This window comes from Nanorana parkeri, unplaced genomic scaffold, assembly GCF_000935625.1.
Source record: "Nanorana parkeri isolate BGI_ZX_2015 unplaced genomic scaffold, ASM93562v1 scaffold464, whole genome shotgun sequence".
In the NCBI taxonomy this organism is placed as follows: Eukaryota; Metazoa; Chordata; class Amphibia; order Anura; family Dicroglossidae; genus Nanorana; species Nanorana parkeri.
The window spans coordinates 512,497-531,417 of record NW_017306732.1 but is presented as its reverse complement, the minus strand read 5'-3'; the positions used below and the strand labels follow the sequence as shown (position 1 = coordinate 531,417).

Genomic DNA, 18,921 nt, shown 5'->3' with positions numbered 1-18,921 from the left:
TTGTGTATATGATATGATGTTCATCCATAAATATTAGAATTACTAATATTTGTTCAAAGGAGCATAACCTCCCATGGACATATAATAGCTGGAAGTAGGAATGTCTTTTTTTAACCAAGGAAAAAATTAGGGGGAACTTAGAATTCTGACATGTACTGTGTGTAAAATCTATTTTCACACCTTTAATGTTCTGTATTTTTTTCGTCTTTAGCAGTCTCTTGTAACCAGTGTTCTGGGGAAACTCTGGGGTTCCTCTGCAGGTTGCTTGAGCAGTGAGCTGTGGCAAATGGTTCTCCTTCCTGATTCTGCCGGCACAGTTCCAGAGTCAGTGAAATGAAACCAAATGAGCCTGCCTCACATCTCCCAGAAAAGTAATCACTGACACTATTATTTTTGTTTTAGCTTTTAGCTAAGGGGGGTATTCTCCCCACTGACAACCAAAGTTAAGGTTATACTTTCCACCGGTCATCAATGTAAGTGGGTCCTTCTCTCGCTGACAACCAAAATAAGGGTCTTTCTTACCCCTGATTCTTAATGTAACAGCACAAGGGGGACTACACTGACCACATCTGTAAGAGACATTCTTCCAACTGACCACCAATGTAACACGGCATTATATTCAGAGACCATCAGTGTAAGGGGATCTTTCTCCCACTTATCACCAATCTCTGTTTAAACTGACCACCAAAGAAGGGGTAATTTTCGACTGACAATCTTGTAACAGGGTTCTTCCCTGTTTTCACTGTAATTGTTTTTCTATTAATGTTTGTTATTCGTAAATATATCTGAAAATAATCTTGTTTTATAGAGCAGGGGATGTTAAATGATGTTAATTACACTAAGTGCACTTAATGTTGTACTCTTTTATTTACTGTTATACCAACAACCTCTTGATCCTGCTAATTTACCATAAGCTTAAGAATAAGAGTTCCTACTTGGTAAAAACATTGAGAAAGGCTGGTTAAGATTTCCCCATATTCTATGGAATGAGTATTATCATATTAGTGTAGATGGTGATAGTAGTGGTAAAAGAGTTCCATGCAAAACGTATCTACACTTTACGTTCTACATACCCCATTGAAATGTCATACTGTGAGTTACAAGAATCTGCTAGACTGTAAGCAAACATATTATACACAGTGAAAATAATGAATTCAGAGAGCACAGTTTATTACGAGCACTGTTTAGCAATTGCAATCTATGTCATTAAAAGATTATTTGCTCCTGTTTGTTAATGTCCTCATAATATTATGATTATACATACATTGACTACCATTCAGAATTATTGTGTTTTGCAAAGATCATCCCTTTAGAAAGACTGGCCACTTTTGAATTTCAAATATATTAAGATACTTAGTTTTATTTACTAAAGGCAAGTAGGCTTTTCACATTGTACGGGGATTTACACTTTGCAGGGGAAGTTTTCCTTTAGCTTGTTGAATGTGGTGAAATTTCACTTTGCAAAGAATACCCAATTATGTGCAAGGTAAATAACAAAAAAAACTGTATTTTTGCTTGCACATGATTGGGTGATGGATGGAAGTCAGTAGAGTTTCTCTACATTCAATTAACTTCCCATGCAAAGTGCAAATTCCCTTGCAAAGTGAACAGCCTATTTGCCTTTAGTAAATCCATCCCATGTCTCAGTAATAAACTACATCATGTAATATATTAAATTCACAAATATCAATACTTTTTGAGTGCTTTGATACCACAACATGTCACAGCTGGCACCCGCTGTGCAAATTAGACCAGCTCTTGGTCAGAAAAAGGAACTCCAGAAGGAGACCTATTCCTCCATCTAGCTGACATTATTACTAAATGACAGGTTGTGGAATCTCCCAACATAGATTATAGTTGGAGCTTCATATCACATGGTACATACATGGGAACTGCTGCAGGTGATAGAGGAAACATAGACCGGCTCTAAATTGGCTCAAGCACATCAGTAAACAAAATTATAGCATTCAGGGACTAAACTAGAGGTGCACAAGTAATGCAGTAAGCTTGAGTTTTTCTAACCGTTTTAGTTCAACATATTAGTAGAATGGGTTTCACATTACAAATAGGTTGAAAAGTGGAAAGTGGCAGGTACACCCTTGAACTTTGCTGGGAGAAGTTTCCACTTCATTTAATGAATGAGGTAAAGCTCTGCTGACTTCCATCACCCAATCATATGCAAGCAGAAATACTTTTCTTTAATTTTCCTTGCACATAATTGGGTATTATTTGCAAAGTAAAACTTTGCCACATCCACCAAACTTCCTCTGCAAAGTTCAAATTCCCTTGCAAAGTGAACAGCCTGCTTGGCTTAAGTAAATCAACCCTACAGTCTTGCATTTGGCGAAAGTTCAATATGATCATGTATGCACTTCCTTAGTTGGCCATTGAATGTTTTCAAAGGTAACGAGTAATTGCACCTTTGTAACAAAAAAAATACCTCTGTTGTTCCTCATACTTGGTTCAAAATTAACGGAAGCCCTAATCATCAATTAAAGTGGACCTTTACACTAAAAAATCAAATTCTACCAATGCATTCCTCTATGTATGATGATTAATAATAACATAGACATGTCAGGTGTAAAATGCTGTGATTCTGAAATACTTACACTTCCAGAGTATTCACTTCCTGCTTTGAAAGGGCAAAATGACTTCAGTTTGCTAAAGCAATGCGCACTGAGATTGCCTTGTCATCGGCAGAACATTGCTTGGAAACCTCATCTGTAATCTCAGGAGATCTCAGGGAAAATCATTTTCCTCACCTGAGATGATGTGCATGGTCACATGTCTTAGTCACATGTCTAGTCACATGTGCCAGAAATCCAGGAGGTAATAGGAGAGCTTGAAACATCCTCTCACAATACAAAGCCGGCAATTATCTTTCTTAGTTTATCCAAGTCTTATCTATTATATAAGTTTGTGTTTGTAGATTGTCATTACTAAACATTTCTAAAGGGGTGTTTGTTTGTTTTTTAAAGATATGGGTAAAGGTCTGCTTTAAGTGCAGCACACATAAACTAGTATAGGGAGCACACACATCTGCCAATGACTTGATTACGACACAAAGGAATTTGAAGCAAGAAGACATTTGATAATCTTACTACATATGTCAAAGGACAACAGGGCAAAAAGTACAAAGCTGCAAAGTACTTCACCTATAAGTGTTACACTTTTTCCTGCCTTACGCATCCACTAATTTCCTTTCCTGTAATTTTTATATGATTGACAGTCTTTGTTTCAAATCTCTAGGCCTATAACCGTATCTATATTGATTTTAAGTGCATTTAGAGCTTCCTACAGAGTAGCATACTGCTACAGTTATTGTCAAAAATGCATGCTACAATATTACATATGTGTCAGCTAAAGATCCAGGTATATACCTGTCATGGCCGCGGCGGCACTCCGCCTCCTCTCCTGCCAAGCTGCGGCTTAAAGCCGCGGGAATTCAAATGTTTGGTGTCTTGTCAATTTGTGAGAAGACGCTGAGCATTTCCCCCATCTTACCAAGACGCTAGTGATACTCATCTCTGGGATGCCTTTTCCATTGTCACAAGACCGATCTGCAAATGTAAACCCCTGCAAGCTACTCTGCTGCCATGATTGGAGCCACACTGATTAACCCCATTGCATTCACCTCTGTTGACTTCTCCTTGATTTCCTACCTCAGCCATTACTGGACGAACTCCATCCACCAGGAGCCAGACATTCATATTGCAAACCAGCTAATGGCAAGTATGTACTGGTTATTTCTGACTATTCTAAGCAGTTGATAATCTTAAGACTGTTGCATGCATCTGTATGAAGCAATATGGAACGCATGTCACATCGAATGGCTCTATATAAATTATTGGATGCTCATAGATTGTTTCCTTGCATCTGTATGACTCAATACAGGACCGCATATTATAGTGATTTCTCCCTGTGCTGCATTGGGGGCTGATAGGACTGATCTCTGTATCTGTATGAATTAATACGGAAACGCATGTTAATGAATTGCTCTATACTGAATAATGAATACCAGCACACTGTTCTGTGCATATATATGAAGCAATATATATTGACTAAAACTGATCTGAGGCATGAGTTCATATTCCATGGACTAGATTATCCCAACCCAGGTGGGCTTTGTCAGCAATTGATATGAACCCTCTGCAAGCAACTCTGTGATACACATACCTGTGAGTTACCGCTCTGTAGCTGAGATCCTACATATGTTAACTCTTAAATTTGTTTAATCCTGCATACAGCATTACATTACCTTTTTTGTTTTGCAGAGATAATTATATCATAGTGCATTTAAAATCCTGCTCCTTAACTCTTGGGGATATCTTGAGGATACTATAATTATCAATTTTTCAGTATTTTTCATCCTATTGATCACTAGACAACTACTTGCAGCACTTGCTGGAAAAGCTTAGGGGTCTATTCACTAAGCTTCCGTAGGCAGCCAAGTGACTAACCGACCCCAAGCGAAGTGAGCCGAACGCTGTCCGGCTATTCACTTCAGGCCTGTACATCGGGTGGTTTCGTGTGGCTTCGGGTCGGCCGAACATGCTCGGCTGAGCCGAACCTCCGGCAGGCTACTTGCTGCTGTTCGGTCTATTCTAATAGATGTCGAACAGCAGTGAGTAAATAGCCGGATGCCGCTGAGCTAGGCTGTATTGCTCGGTACCTCTGTGGGACCGAGCAGAATAGAAAAATAGTTAAAAAAGAAGAAAACAATTGTGCTGCTGTGACAGCAGCAGTGGGCGGGTGCAATAGCTAGTTTGCTATTGCAAATTGAAATAGCCAATAGGAATCTAGCTATGCATTCCTATGGTGATTTCTTTTATTTTTATTTTTTTCTTCTGCCGGCCTATTAGACTCCCAGACTGTCCGGGGGAGGAATGGCAGATGGCGTTCCAGGTTACAAGGTAACCAGGAACGACATCTGTCATTACACACTGAGAACACGGAGAGGCCGCTCTCAGTGTGTAATGACAGCGTCCCTGGTTAGCTGGTAACCAGGGACTCTGATCTCTCTGCAAGTGGCCGGAGCCAGCCGTGAGATGGCCAATGGCCGGCCATTCGGCCAGCTTCGGCTGTCAGCGCGGCTCAGTTGAGCCAAGGCATATGCCTTCGGCTCAACTCAGCCACTCGGCCAACTTCGGGAGCTGTACAGGCTATAGGTAATACTGAACTGAAGGGGTCCTGGGGCCGAAGCTAGACGAAGGATCAGCTGAAGCTACAGCTAGATCCTTCGGCAGCTTAGTGAATAGACCCCTTGGAATTGCCACATTAACATTTTTCTATGGAGCCCCATGATCTGTGTTTACACCCCTGATAATAATGCATCCAATGCTTTAAAAAGACATCCCATTTTCATTAAGATTACAAAAAACCTTCTACCAAAGTCCAGAATCTGAAATGACTCTCACTATTTAGCTATTGCATTGCTGTGTAAAGTTAATCCAATGGGTTTCCAAGGCTAATGCTCATGACGTGACACAGTTGATACAACACTGAAACAGATACATGCTAATGCTCCAAGAAAACCCCAGAAACCCCTGTATATACCTTCATGGGCTAGCAATTATTTCAAGCTGCCCATAGATATGCATTTACAGATGTCACCAGCCTGAACCATCACTAAGGATGGATAATATAATGGATAACATACAGTTCCTTCTTGTCCTTTGTGTGGACTAGAAAAGTTTACTTTCACATACAACTATGCACATTGCCCTGTGTCTGTATGTGAGTTGTGATTGTGATAGATCTCATTCAACTAGCTTGAAGAAAAGAACATCACACAAAATGGCACATGTAGAACTTTCTCCAATTACTTGGCAACCTAGTGTGGTAGTAGGAACAACACCTATATAAAACAATTCATTTTCATTTGTTTATGCATTCAGCAATGTTTTGCAATGTGCCTTGTGTGAACAAGCCCATCAAACGGGTATAATAAAATATGTTCAGAGTTGTGAGAAAGTTAAACCGCTTCACCTCTATTCTCACAGCAAGGAGGTTTGGAAATAAAGACTTTACTATATATATTTATAGATGTAAAACCATTTTTGTGTCACTATATTAGGTAATATGTATAAAAGATTGCAAAATAATCCATTTTAGAATCGGTCTGTGTAATGTGTTAAATCCTTCTTACAAGTCAAAAATATTAGTCACTGTCTCATCTATGAAAAACATCTGCTTCGCAGCTAATCATGAACATAGAATATATCAATAGTCAGTTGTAAAGTTAGCCAAAGATTTTATTTGCCATATATTTTATGGCCAGATGCTTTTAATCACAGGTTTATAAACGGAAAGACATGGAGTGGGGTTCAGACATTAACACAAACCATATGAACTTATCACATCAAATTATAGAGATAGGTCTTGACAGGAAAGGCTGTTTGATCTGTCGACACTCTAGAAAGAGAAATATTTTAAAACTGAACCAAGCATATTTAAGCCTTTTCGAATCATAAAGTATTTTGTTCTATGAAAACAATTATATAAGATAACATGTATAATATAAATATAAAGTTGTTGTGATAAAAAATATTGTTCTTGGAGTGTAAGACAGAGTGTAAAATAACATGCTGTGTTATGCTAACGGAGAACTCAAGGCAAACATAAGAATGTCTATTTTGTTTACATATATACAGTATATCATGTGTTGAAAATTGCTGAAGTTCATTTTAAACCTAGACATATGCATGCTTCATTATAGTAAATGGAAAATGCCCCCCCTGCATTAGGTTAAACCCTCTTTTTTTTATTTAAGAAGTCAAAAACTTGCACACACAGATCTCACCAAAAGACATCTTAATGCAAAATCTTTGAGATTAACTTATACAAAGTATATATGCTTTAAAGAAAAAAAAATTAACTTTAGTAAATAAAAAAAACATTAAACTGGATTTAAACAGTCTAAACTTAGATGCTGCTGCACCCCCAGTGACCTTACCACATCCACAATAAAGCCTACTGTTTGGCATATTTAACACTGGTATTAAATCCAAATTAGTTCTTTCAGTTTGAATCAAAGAGGATGCTAAGGATATAGCTAATTGCCTTTGGAGCCTGCCACAAAATTCATGATTATAATATTGATAATATTCTCTATGATATTAATAACACACCATATAATATATATTTCACATTCTAAAATGACTTTGTTAACTTAAAGTATAGGATATGATTTGAAACTCAGGCCTTGCTTCTGCTGGTATAGAAATATCATATGGAAAACAGAGAAAGGAGTAGAGCAATGTAAGACAGCATTTGATACTTGTCATAACATTAGTTGCACTCCATAGAAATATATAGGGGTCTATTCACAAAGCTGCCGAGGGCAACCGAGTGAATGACCGATCAGAAGTGAAGTGAGCCGAACACTGTTCGGCTATTCACTTCAGGCTGGTACGGCTGATTTCAGCCGTACATCGGCTTGCTTCGTGTGGCTTCGGATCAGCCGAACATGCTCAGCATGTTCGGCTGACCCGAAGTGCAGAAGGAGTTCGACTCAGCCGATCCAACATCTGGATCGGCTGAGCCGAACCTCCGGCAGGCTTCACACTGCTGTTCGGGCTATTCTGAAAGATCCCGAACAGCAGTGAGAGAATAGCCAAATGCCGCCGAGCGGCATTTGGCTCGGCTGTTCTGCTCGGTCCCTCAGAGGCACCGAGCAGAACAGAAAAAGAGTGAAAAAAGTAGAAAAAAGTTAATAGAAAACGATTGTGCAGAGCTAGCAGTGACAGCTAGCTCCGCCCAATAGTTTCCTATTGTCCGGCGGCTCTGCTGCTGTAAAAAAAAAAAAATTAAAAAAATGTAAAAAATCTCCCGGGCGCTCTGGGAGCCCCCCGCTCCCGGCCGCCAAGAAGAGAAACCCCGCTGTGTCTTTTTTTTTCTTTATTCTGACACGAGCGATGTCAGAATAGAGAAAAAAAAAAGACGAATTCCCATTCAAAAGCATTGGGAGTTTACTATTGGCTATTTCAATTTGCAATAGCCAATAGTAAACTAGCATTGTACCCGCCCTCTGCTGATGGACCTGATGGGGAACTGCAAAAGAGGGCGGGTACAATGCTAGTTTACTATTGGCTATTGAAATTGAAATAGCCAATAGTAATGTCCCAATGCTTTTGAATGGGAATTTTTCTTTTTTTTTTTTTCTCTATTCTGACATCGCCTGGTGTCAGAATAAAGAAAAAAGACACAGCGTTGAAGCTAGCCGAAGGATCGGCCAAAGCTACGGCCAGATCCTTCGGCAGCTTTGTGAATAGACCCCATAGTGAATTGACTCTCTATAGAAATATATGGAGAATGAGCTGTCTATAGAAATATATAGAGAATTGACTGTCCAAAGGAATATATGAATAATGGACTCTCCAGACTGAAGCTGTTGCCTTAGGCGGCATCTCTTAGGTTCAGGTGGGGAGGCAGCAGGAGGAGCGTCATGGCGACTCTGCTGCACAATGCTTGCAGTGTGTCTGCCACCCCTTTCCAGCCAGAGCATCCAAGGTTGCTAAGAGCCGGGCAGGGAAATGTATAAGGGCCATACATATCTCCCCACCCAGCTCTTAGCAACCTGGGACACTCTGGACGGCATCCTACCCAGCTCCCGGCAACCAGTGATGTCAGTGAGCTGGGCAGGACGCCAGCCAGAGCTGGAGCCAGACCTCCCCACCCCCCCTGAAATGTGCACCATCAGCACAATCCCTTAAAAATCTGCCTGCTAGGATAATGGACAGGAAAGGTCCATTAGGAATCAAGCCCTAAAACAACACAGAAGAGTATACATGATACATAAGAAGGATAACAGGATAACAAATAATTATAAGAATAACAACAATAAATTGTATATAATATACTGTAAAAGTATAGGTCACCTGTATGCATAGCTTATGTGGGGTATATTGTCAATAAATACAATCATACTGAAATAACACTTTCCAAATAAAATTGAAACATTTCTTAAAATGTATAGCTATAGTTTAAATGCAAAACATCTAACTGAAATTCAAATTTTAATGTGATAATTAATATGAGTATAAGTCCTCATTTCATTTTTGGAACTTGCTTACTGCATTCCACACACAAGGAGGAAAAGAGAATCGCCTAACTTCTTCCTGCAAAACAAAATAAAATGTTCAAGGTATTGTGCAGCAGAGACAACATGTCACCCCCTCCCCGAGTCTGGTTCAATGTTGTAAAATAATTGAATAGCTACAACTCCTATGCAATCTGGGAGAAAGCTGTGTAAAGTAATGATAAAAAATAATAGAATAGAATATGAAGATATCATCACTCTATCACAAGAGGGGGGGGGGGCCTACTTTATTTTACTCAAAGCAGAAAAAGCTCTACTTTAAAGATGAACTCCAGACAAATATAAAAGACAAACATTAATGCAGCTCTGTATTCTTTAATACATCATTAAATGTATTTTTGTAAATACAAGCAGAGTAAGAACCTACAATTGACCTGGTATCAGCATACTGCAAATTCTGTACCACAGCATTCAGGCTCAAAAGGGGAGGGGAAGCTCAAGGATCCAATCAGTTGTGTTTTAGTGATTATGTGCCAACACGGATCATATTGATAGATGGAGAGAGTAGAGTGGCAGAAAGTTCAGTCCCTTAGTTTGCTGCCACTCTTTTTACTGTCCAGTCCCAGGTTGATGGTAAGAGGGAATAAAGCAAAGCTGTATTAATATGGATTAATAAAAATAGAAATAGTTAGAGCAGAAAAAGAGCAAGTGGTCCATCAATCTGCCCCTTGTTTTTTTTATTTGTATCGCTTTTTTTTAACCTTTTTGTATAGGTCTATGCTTGCCCCAAGCAAACAAATTCACCTACTGTTGACTGACGTGGGGTTCGTTTGTTAAAGACAAATAGGCTGTTCACTTTGTAAGGGGATTGCCCCTTAGCTTAGTATTCTTGGAAAGGATTTCCAATCAAGTGCAAGAAAAAAAATAAATGTTTTTGCTTGCACATAATAGAGCTTCACTTCATTCACTAAGGGAAATTTCTCTAGTAAAGTGCACAGTCTATTTGCCTTTAGTAAATTCACTCCACTACCTCTGCTGGAAGTCTGTTCCAAACATCAAATAGACATGTAAATTTTGTTTTGTTCTAAATAATAATGTATTTAAAGGTTTCAGTCATATTCCCAAATACAAATCTCTGGGCAGGTAACCCAGCACCCATATATGTAATACGCACTTTATTTAATTTATCTTTCTAATTGCATATAATTTAATAACACTTTGGCCATGTTAAAAGTGTAGTTATGTGATGGGTTTCGTGACAGAAATAATAAAGTAATAGCTATTTTAAAATATACAGTCACTTTTTGCATCAGAGAATGGCTCTGGAGAATGCAGAATGTGTTACTTGGTTTATTGTACTTGGCAGTCAGTGATTCCAGCAATAGCCAAAGCAAGCATTGTTCTAATGTACTGCAGTGATGGGCAAATTTCGTTCTATATGAATTTATTAAACCAAGTTTGCATTGTTAAAATAACACATCAACAAATAAATGTTCATGGGGTTATTCTAAGAAAACACAGATATTTCTGAGGCCCAAATTAAACCTGGTATGGGGGAAACTTGGAGGCTGCCGTTGTGGTTCGCTACTGTAATGCTTTAGTTTTGCACAAAGGAACGTAGCTGCAGATTAATTGGAATCTTATCAGTGGCAGACCTAATGCAATAGCAGCTTATGTAACTGCTATGGGGCCTGGATGAGGGATGGAGCTGGTGAAGCCCTGGGGGCAAGGCAAGGCCAATCTACCAGGCCCACAGAATATACCAGGCAGTGGCTCTCCCAGTGTGATCAGAGGGGCGCCACTGTCACAGAGCTCCAGAATCCTGTTCTATGTATTAGAACTTCTGAAAAAAAAATTTCTATGAAAGTTTTTTTCTTGTGTAACCCCCCTATTAACCGTTAACAACATCTTTGAACTTATTTGCTGCTAAGAATCTGCACCATGCACACCATGGAAACTGTGGAACTGCCATGAACAGGTTTGTACCCTGTAATAATCAATGGCTGGTGCTAAGACTGTTCACATGTTACCACTCATACCAGTGGTTACATCCCAGATAGGGCTTCTGACCAGCCCTGGATGCACACATTTTGCAGGGCTGGTAGTTCTGGCCACACACAAGCTGGATGTAGTTAATCAACAATTTGTATATGGCTATAGCACAGCATCTAGCTGCCCATCTTAACAAGCCTTTATTCTCCTCACCTGTGAACGGTAACATCTAGTGGTAGTCCCGTAGATAAAGCGGACATTGTTCATACCCAATAGCACATTCTGGTTCTAACATTCATAAAACCAGTCGTTACATATGGTCTGTGATGACTGATAAAACCATATCATAGAGCATCAGTGTTCACTTGCAGCCAGGACAGATTATCTCAAAAGGCAACATTGTGGGGGGAGATTTTTCTATAGTCCTTCCCATAATCATTTCCATAACTCTACACTCTTTTTTCTCTATGTGCTGGGATCCCCAAGAATTATTATCCACCATCAACCTCCCAAAGTTAAGAAAACAGTTTTGGATGTACTTTTTTTTTGTCACTACAGATGTTGAAGAAACAACTGGTTTCTCAATTCACTGTCCGATTAGTGTTAAGTAAATTACATGTTTATTAACTGAAAGGAAGTTGGAAAGAATGTAATGTTAAAGGAGTGCCACAGCTCTTTGTGTTACATGTTTCCTAATCATCAAAGTGGATCTAAAGCCAAAAATGACAATAATATCCATAATTATCACAATATATTTCAACTTCATTGTCACCGTTCGCTGACTTCAGAACCAACCTGTGTCTGCCTGCGGCTATTCATGTTGCATCATGAGTCTCTGCAGAGCAGTCTGCTATTTCACACCTAGATCCCACATTTGGTTCCTCTTCATCTGTGCAACAGCTGTAAAGATTTCCAGAAAACTGCCGTAGATCTTTCAAATCTTTGTGTTTACACTTTCTCACACTCCCTCTGCTGGTGGACATCTCTTCTAAGGTCATGTCTGGGAAAACTTGATCAATGCAATTGGGAGTTGCCTGAGCAAAGACACCACTGAGTATGAGTTCTCAGGCTCCTGTACCTGTGATCTCTGTTCCAGTGATGATTCCTGTTAACGAGCCCTGCCAGTTTCATATATTGTTACACTATATTGCCAAAAGCATTGGGACGCCGGCCTTTACATGCATATAAACTTTAATGGCATCCCAGTCTTAGTCCGTAGGGTTCAATATTGAGTTGGCCCACCCTTTGCTGCTATAACAGCTTCAACTCTTCTGGGAAGGTGTCCGCAAGGTTGAGGAGTGTGTCTATGGGAATGTTTGACCATTCTTCCAGAAGCGCATTTGCGAGGTCAGGTACTGATGTAGGGAACAGATAAACAGTTCCAACAAACTTGGGAACATGACATTGTCCAAAATGCCTTGGTATGCTGATGTCTTAAGAGTTCCTTTCACTGGAACTAAGGGGCCAAGCCCAACCTCTGAAAAACAACCCCACACTATAATCCCCCCTCCACCAAACTTTACACTTGGCACAATGCAGTCAGGCAAGTACCGTTCTCCTGGCAACTGCCAAACCCACACACGTCCAACGGATTGCCAGACAGAGAAGTGTGATTCGTCACTCCAGAGAACACATCTCCACTTCTCTAGAGTCCAGTGGCGGCGTGCTTTACACCACTGCATCTGATCTTTGCATTGCACTTGGTGATGTAAGGCTTGGATTCAGCTGCTCGGCCATGGAAACCCATACTATGACGCTCTCTATGCACTGTTGTTGTGCCAATATGAAGGCCGGGCCAAGTTTGGAGGTCTGTAGCTATTGACTCTGCAGACAGTTGGCGACTTCTGCACACTGTGCACTTCAGCATGCGCTGATCCCACTCTGTCATTTTACGTGGCCTACCACTTCGTGGCTGAGTTGCTGTTGTTCCCAGTTGCTTCCACTTTGTTATACCACCACTAAAAGTTGATCGTGGAATATTTAGTAGGAAGAAAATTTCACGGATGGACTTATTGTAGGTGGCAACCTATCACGGTACCACGCTTGAATTCACTGAACTCCTGAGGGCGACCCATTCTTTCACAAATGTTTGTAGAAGCAGTCTACATGCCTGGGTGCTTGATTTTATACACCTGTGGCCATGGAGGTGATTGGAACACCTGAATCCAATCATTTGGAGGGGTGTCCCAATACATTTGGCAATATCCCAGATAGCAAGAAATTGTGCTGCAAGTTTGAAAATGCCTTGCTAAACTATTGCAGACTTGCCAAGCTTCACAATTTTGTTGCACAATTACAGCAAGTCTGCATTGAAAGTCTCCAGACCAGCGAGCTTGCAGAGCTCTTGCTAAGACCTGCAGGTCTCTTGCTGTAGACTTGCCAAGCAAATTTGCTACAAATTCAAAAAGTGTCAACTAGACAGGCAGTGCAATCTGGCTGGGTCCTCATTGTTTGGGTTCATTCTATCTATACTTAGCAGATTGCAATGTGTTTTGCCAACTTTACTAAGTGACCAATCTACTGGTCTAGATTGAACAGTATGAAAAAAATATCATACAAAGTGAGATAATTTGATTAGTTTGTAATAAGTGTGACCACCACTGAAATCTCCCTAAAGCTAGATGAAACATTCAAATTGATCTAATTCGTGCTTCATACAGTGTAATCCAATATTACGGAAATATCCTATGAAAACCCAAATTTAGGATAACAACATTAACCACCTTCCGTCCATGGCCGTTTGTGAACGGCCGGACGGACGTCTGCTAGGAGCGGGAGGGCGTCTTAAGACGTCCTGCCCCTCCCCCCTCTCGTGTGCGGCACTCAGCGCGCACACGAGAGGGGAAACTGTAAGCATGTAAACAGCCAGCGATGGCTGTTTACATACAAGCGATCAGGCATCTCTAGAGACGCCCGATCGCTTGCAGGAGCTGCGGGTGTGCGGCCTCCCCACCCCCACCCCCCCGTACCTCTGTCCCGCCGTCTCCTCGTCCGTGATCCGATGTGGCCGTTGCGGCTGGGACCGGCACGGCGACGGTCTAACAGCAGATCAAAGGGAGATCATTACTCGATTTCCCTTTGATCTCTCTTCCTGTCCCCGAATGCAGGAAGTGATGTATTTTACATCACTTCCTGCATTCAGTGTCACTCTCCGGTGCTGAACACCGGAGAGAAGCTGATGAAGCAGATCTGTGCTTCATCAGCTTCTGTGGGGGTCCCTAGGTGACATCAGAGGTCTTGGAGACCCCTGATGTCTCCATAAAGAGGACCTGTTTGGTGAACTGGCTATTACACCTTGCGCCTATTATGCAGCACATGTTACATATCGCCACGAACATCGGAGTGAGAGCAATAATTTTAGGGCCATCAATCACTGATAACACTAAACTGATGAGCGGTAAAAACGTTTAAAGTGTCGCCTATGGCCAATTTTGGTTTTCTGCGATTTCGCGGGCGCGCGCAATTTTAAAGGTTGACATATTTAGTGTCTATTTACCCGACGTGACCCCGTCTTTTATTGTATACCAAAAAATTGGGGTGAAAATAAATGTTTCATAACATTTTATAGGGAAACATGTTTTTTTTTACAAAATTTAGGGTACTTTTTTGTTATATAGTAAAAAATAAAAACCCCAGCGGTAATTAAATACCACCAAAAGGAAGCTCTATCTGTCCCCAAAAAATTGTATAAAATTCATTTCAGTACAGCGTTGCATGACGGAATAAATGTCAGTCAAAGTACCGCAGCGCTGAACACTGAAAAATGGCCTGGCCAGGAAGGGGGTGAAACACCGCGGTCTTCAAGTGGTTAATAGATTTTAAATCTGGATTTATGCTTATATTTAGACTAAGGGGCTCATATAACCAAGAGCAGATATTTTATAGCCCATTCATAAAAGGCAGGCTGTCGTGTGTGCCCTGTGTTGCCCCAAAGAGTTCTCTTATCTTATTGCAGCAGAGTTCCATGATTAAAGAAGAGCCAGCCATGTGACTTTGACAGGTCACGTAACCTGGATTCTTTTTCTGAAGCAGGCAAACACATTGCACATTATTAAAGCCTGTCGCATTATTTTATAAATGTGCAGTTTTGTTTGTCTTTCTGATTTTTAAATGTCCCCCAATTGTCATTCAGATCTATCGTGCATTAGGTATCACCAATGATGGGGCATATAAACATCTTTGCACTTTATTTACTACATTTAAAGTACAGTATGTTACACAAATCCTGCATAAGACTTACACATTTTAGTTTGGGGTTATCACGATGCTCAGAGTCCACTAGAGGGCGACAAAGCAATAGGTATTAAGCGTCAAGTCTCAAAATAGCAAACAGCTATCGTGCACATGAGGAATGCAATTTAGAGTGCAACTAATGGACAAAAGAATAAAATAAGCAATCACTGCAGGTAACCGAAACCCTTTAAGGAATGATGGAAAGTTATTTCCCAAAGCAAGGCTTGCATACAGAATAAAGTCTAAGGGTCACCATACATGTTGTACAATAAATGTCAGATTATCAAAACTGTAATATGAGGCACTAGCTAAACTATCCAGTCTGTATCCAGTCAGGCAGGCCCTTGCACTACATAGTTGTTGGTAGATCTAAAGAGGATTGTACAATCAGATTGTAAAGTGTGTGATGGCTTGTCACATGGTAAAAGTACAGTACATGTATGGTTTGTTTTTTTTTTTTACTTAAGTGTTTTCAGACAGTAATGATAATGTGCAGTAATTTACTGCAAATCAATTAAGTTTTATCTTCCAACATCGTCCATGAGTGAAATAAATGTTGACTTATCAGTTCAACAAATGTACATATAAATGTGAATGTGCAACTATGTAAAGCACTGCGCAAATTGTCTGCACTATATAAATACCATAAATAAATACATATAATTCATATACTACATGCTCCTCGTTTGGTTAGAACTTTTCACCGTAGGTTCCCTGACAGGCCATTCCCTGCCAGGAGCCCCAGCGGTGCTCCCTTGAGGGGGGGGTTCTGTAACGACCGCCGCCTGCGGGCAAGGAGGGAGTCGATTGCGTTCCAGGGTGGAGCGCACGCTCCGCATTTCCGGGTTTCGGGACAGCGTGCGTTCCAACGTGGAACGCGGAAGTGCGCCGAGCTGTCCCTCGGCTCCTCCTGTCCATCAGTGGCCTATTTAAACGCCCAGTCGAGACAGCATGGCGTTCCAATATTGAGCCAGAAACGCCTGCTGTCTCCTGGGACCCTCCACAAGCCTCCAGATTGTGCCCTCCAGCATACCCCGGATCCGGATACCACCCAGGAACCTCTACTGCTTCCATTGTGACACCTCCACTAAATCGCAAGTACTCTCAGTGCTTTTGCACTCATTCTCAGTTGGACTGTTACAAGTTATCTGCATTGGCTTAAGTTACATTGGGGTTTTGTACTTCCACCAGTTTGGGGAGATATCATTGGACTCCTGCATTTATATCCTTCCTTATCATTTGCCACTACTTTGCCATTTACTTGCATAATTAACCCCATCCATTTAAGCCATATAAATTAAACTGAGGCTGTGATGCGAGGAACTCTAACTCTCTGTTAAAACTGAGAGAGTGAAACCAGAGTTCCAACCCTGAGAAGCCTCCGCAGCTGAGATCCACGCTACCTCAGTCTGTACAGGCGTGACACGTACCCAATCCCACTTAAGTTGTCAGGTTGCTGTGATATATTTTATTGTATTTGTTGTTCAATGTTTTAAACTGTCTATACACTTTCAAATCAGGCCTCCAAAATGTTTCCTGCGGGCCTCTCAGTTTGCAACAGATTTGGTCATATGTGGTCAAACCTTACAGTTAGGTCTCATTCACATCGGCGATTTGGGATTTCTGCGGCAGGAACCTATGGAATCCTTAAGCAGGAATACTAAGTGTCCTGTTTAGATGGGGCCGCTGTACCCATTCATGTTCATGACCGGATGACAGCGGCCAAATCTGTAAGCGGCAGTCTGCATGTAATCTTATGTGATATAATTACATGTGGTTTGGAATAGATCACTGTCCCTGGGCGCTGTTTTGTATAGTGTGTCAAAGAGTATGTAATGCACACTGTATGATGACGGAATGCTTTGTCAGTTTGCTCTTCACTCTTATTTTCTGAATAATCTTTAGTTATGTATACTCAGTTGGGATGTTTTATCCCTAGGACTGAAGTTGAAAACTAAAAGTCTCTATTGTTGTACAATGTTTCCTATTAGTGTATAAGGCTGTATATCAGGGTACATGGGGTGAGAATAGTAAGGGGAGGATGTAATCTGGTGTTATATTCATCTAAATTGTAGAAGGATTTTCCCATACATGCTTTTACTAGTCCACAGGGTGGGTCAGGTTGCCTGATGGAGTAAATCACTGATCTGCAAATAACACTAACTGATAACTTTAGTAATGGTTCAGTGAATACACATATTTTATCATATTTACATGGAGTTTCTCTTTGAATATCATAGATTACTGTGAATGTCTGTGATGATAGAAACATAGGGACTGTCAGCAATGGCAGCTCCCACGTTTTTTTCAGAGGCTCATTTTAAACTCCAGCTCAGCCTCTTCTCTTTTTAACCTTGGAACTCAGGTGTCCATTTCAGAAGATTGCTGGTAGGTAGGAGCAGAGGCCATAGGTGAGTGTCAGGTCACCGCTTTCCTGGGGAATACAGAAAATACCATGTGCGGGAAATAAAATATAGAAATGTTATACTTGTGTTAAACTGGTTGATGATTAGGATATGTCACAGCGAAAGATCTTTTACAAGTGTTCTATTTAAATACAGCTCAAGAAAAATCAGAATCAAAAATACATTCATGCTAAATTAAATGTGATTGCTTATATAATGCATTGACATAATATTTGAACAATATGTGTTTATTATTATAATAATCAATATAATTTATACAACACATCCATATAATATTAAAAGTTGTACTCCAGGCAAACAGCTACATACAAAGGCAGTGAGTATTTTTTACCTGCCAAAGGATTTCTAGCCCTATTTGGCAGGGAAGGGGGACCCAATTTCTGAAGCAGTTTCACTTTAACTTACAGGTCGCCATCCCCACCTTGTGACTGGACATGAAAGAAAAAAGCAGCACACTGATGAGGTCATCTCTGTCACTCTGCTCTCCTTCATACAGCATGCTCCTTGTACTGTACCAGATGTGATTGGCTCCTTGTGCTACTTCTCTCTCTCCGTTTTTAAGCTCTACTGTATATAGACTGCACAAAACGGATGCTAAGTCAAATTGAGGTACTTACATTGTTTGTATGGAGTTAATTGTTAACATATTTGCTTTGGAGACAGAGTAATTACAAAACACCAAGCTAAGGAAAGTAGAATAGTTCAAGTCAGAGACAAATTTACATGTTGAAATCTTTTAATTCATTTCTGGAACAATCTTAAAAATAAATTCAGCTTTACTTGCAAGTGAACTTTGACTTTCCTTTGTTCCCTTCTTTCTTCTATCCTTTATAGGAAAGTAAAAAAAGCCTTAGAGTCAGAGAGGCAAGTCTGCCAGACCAGCACAGGACTCCGTGATAACCTGATCAATATGGGAGCCTTTCAGAAAGAGCCTGCAGAGAAATCCAGCTTTGCACATTGTCACTTTGTATGCTTTCAGTTCCACCATGCAAGTGGTCTGTGGATGAATTTACACTTCTGTCAGTAACTTGTGCCAAAGTTACTGTTTCCTGCCACACATTTTACCCGCATTTTGTTGTATGTTCTAGCTTCTATCCTAAAAATATGTTTAATATTCAAAAGTTTTATTGTTTTTCAGTATAATGCACTGAAGCATATATTGTCAATGCAAAAGTTTAACAAACTAAAGATGAAATGCAAACAAACAAAGGCAATAGCATAAAATCAAAT

At 40.4% G+C, this 18,921-nt stretch overlaps 1 protein-coding gene across 1 annotated transcript in view; it reads right to left on the bottom strand.

Moving 5' to 3' along the window:
• Positions 1 to 12,030, bottom strand: part of LOC108790313 (collagen alpha-1(IX) chain-like) — a 51,709-nt gene extending 39,679 nt beyond the window's left edge. The window contains exon 1 of the mRNA XM_018560542.1: positions 11,894 to 12,030. Within this exon, the coding sequence (XP_018416044.1) occupies positions 11,894 to 12,030 (137 nt within the window). The remainder of the gene's footprint in view (positions 1 to 11,893) is intronic.
• Positions 12,031 to 18,921: the final 6,891 nt, after the last annotated feature.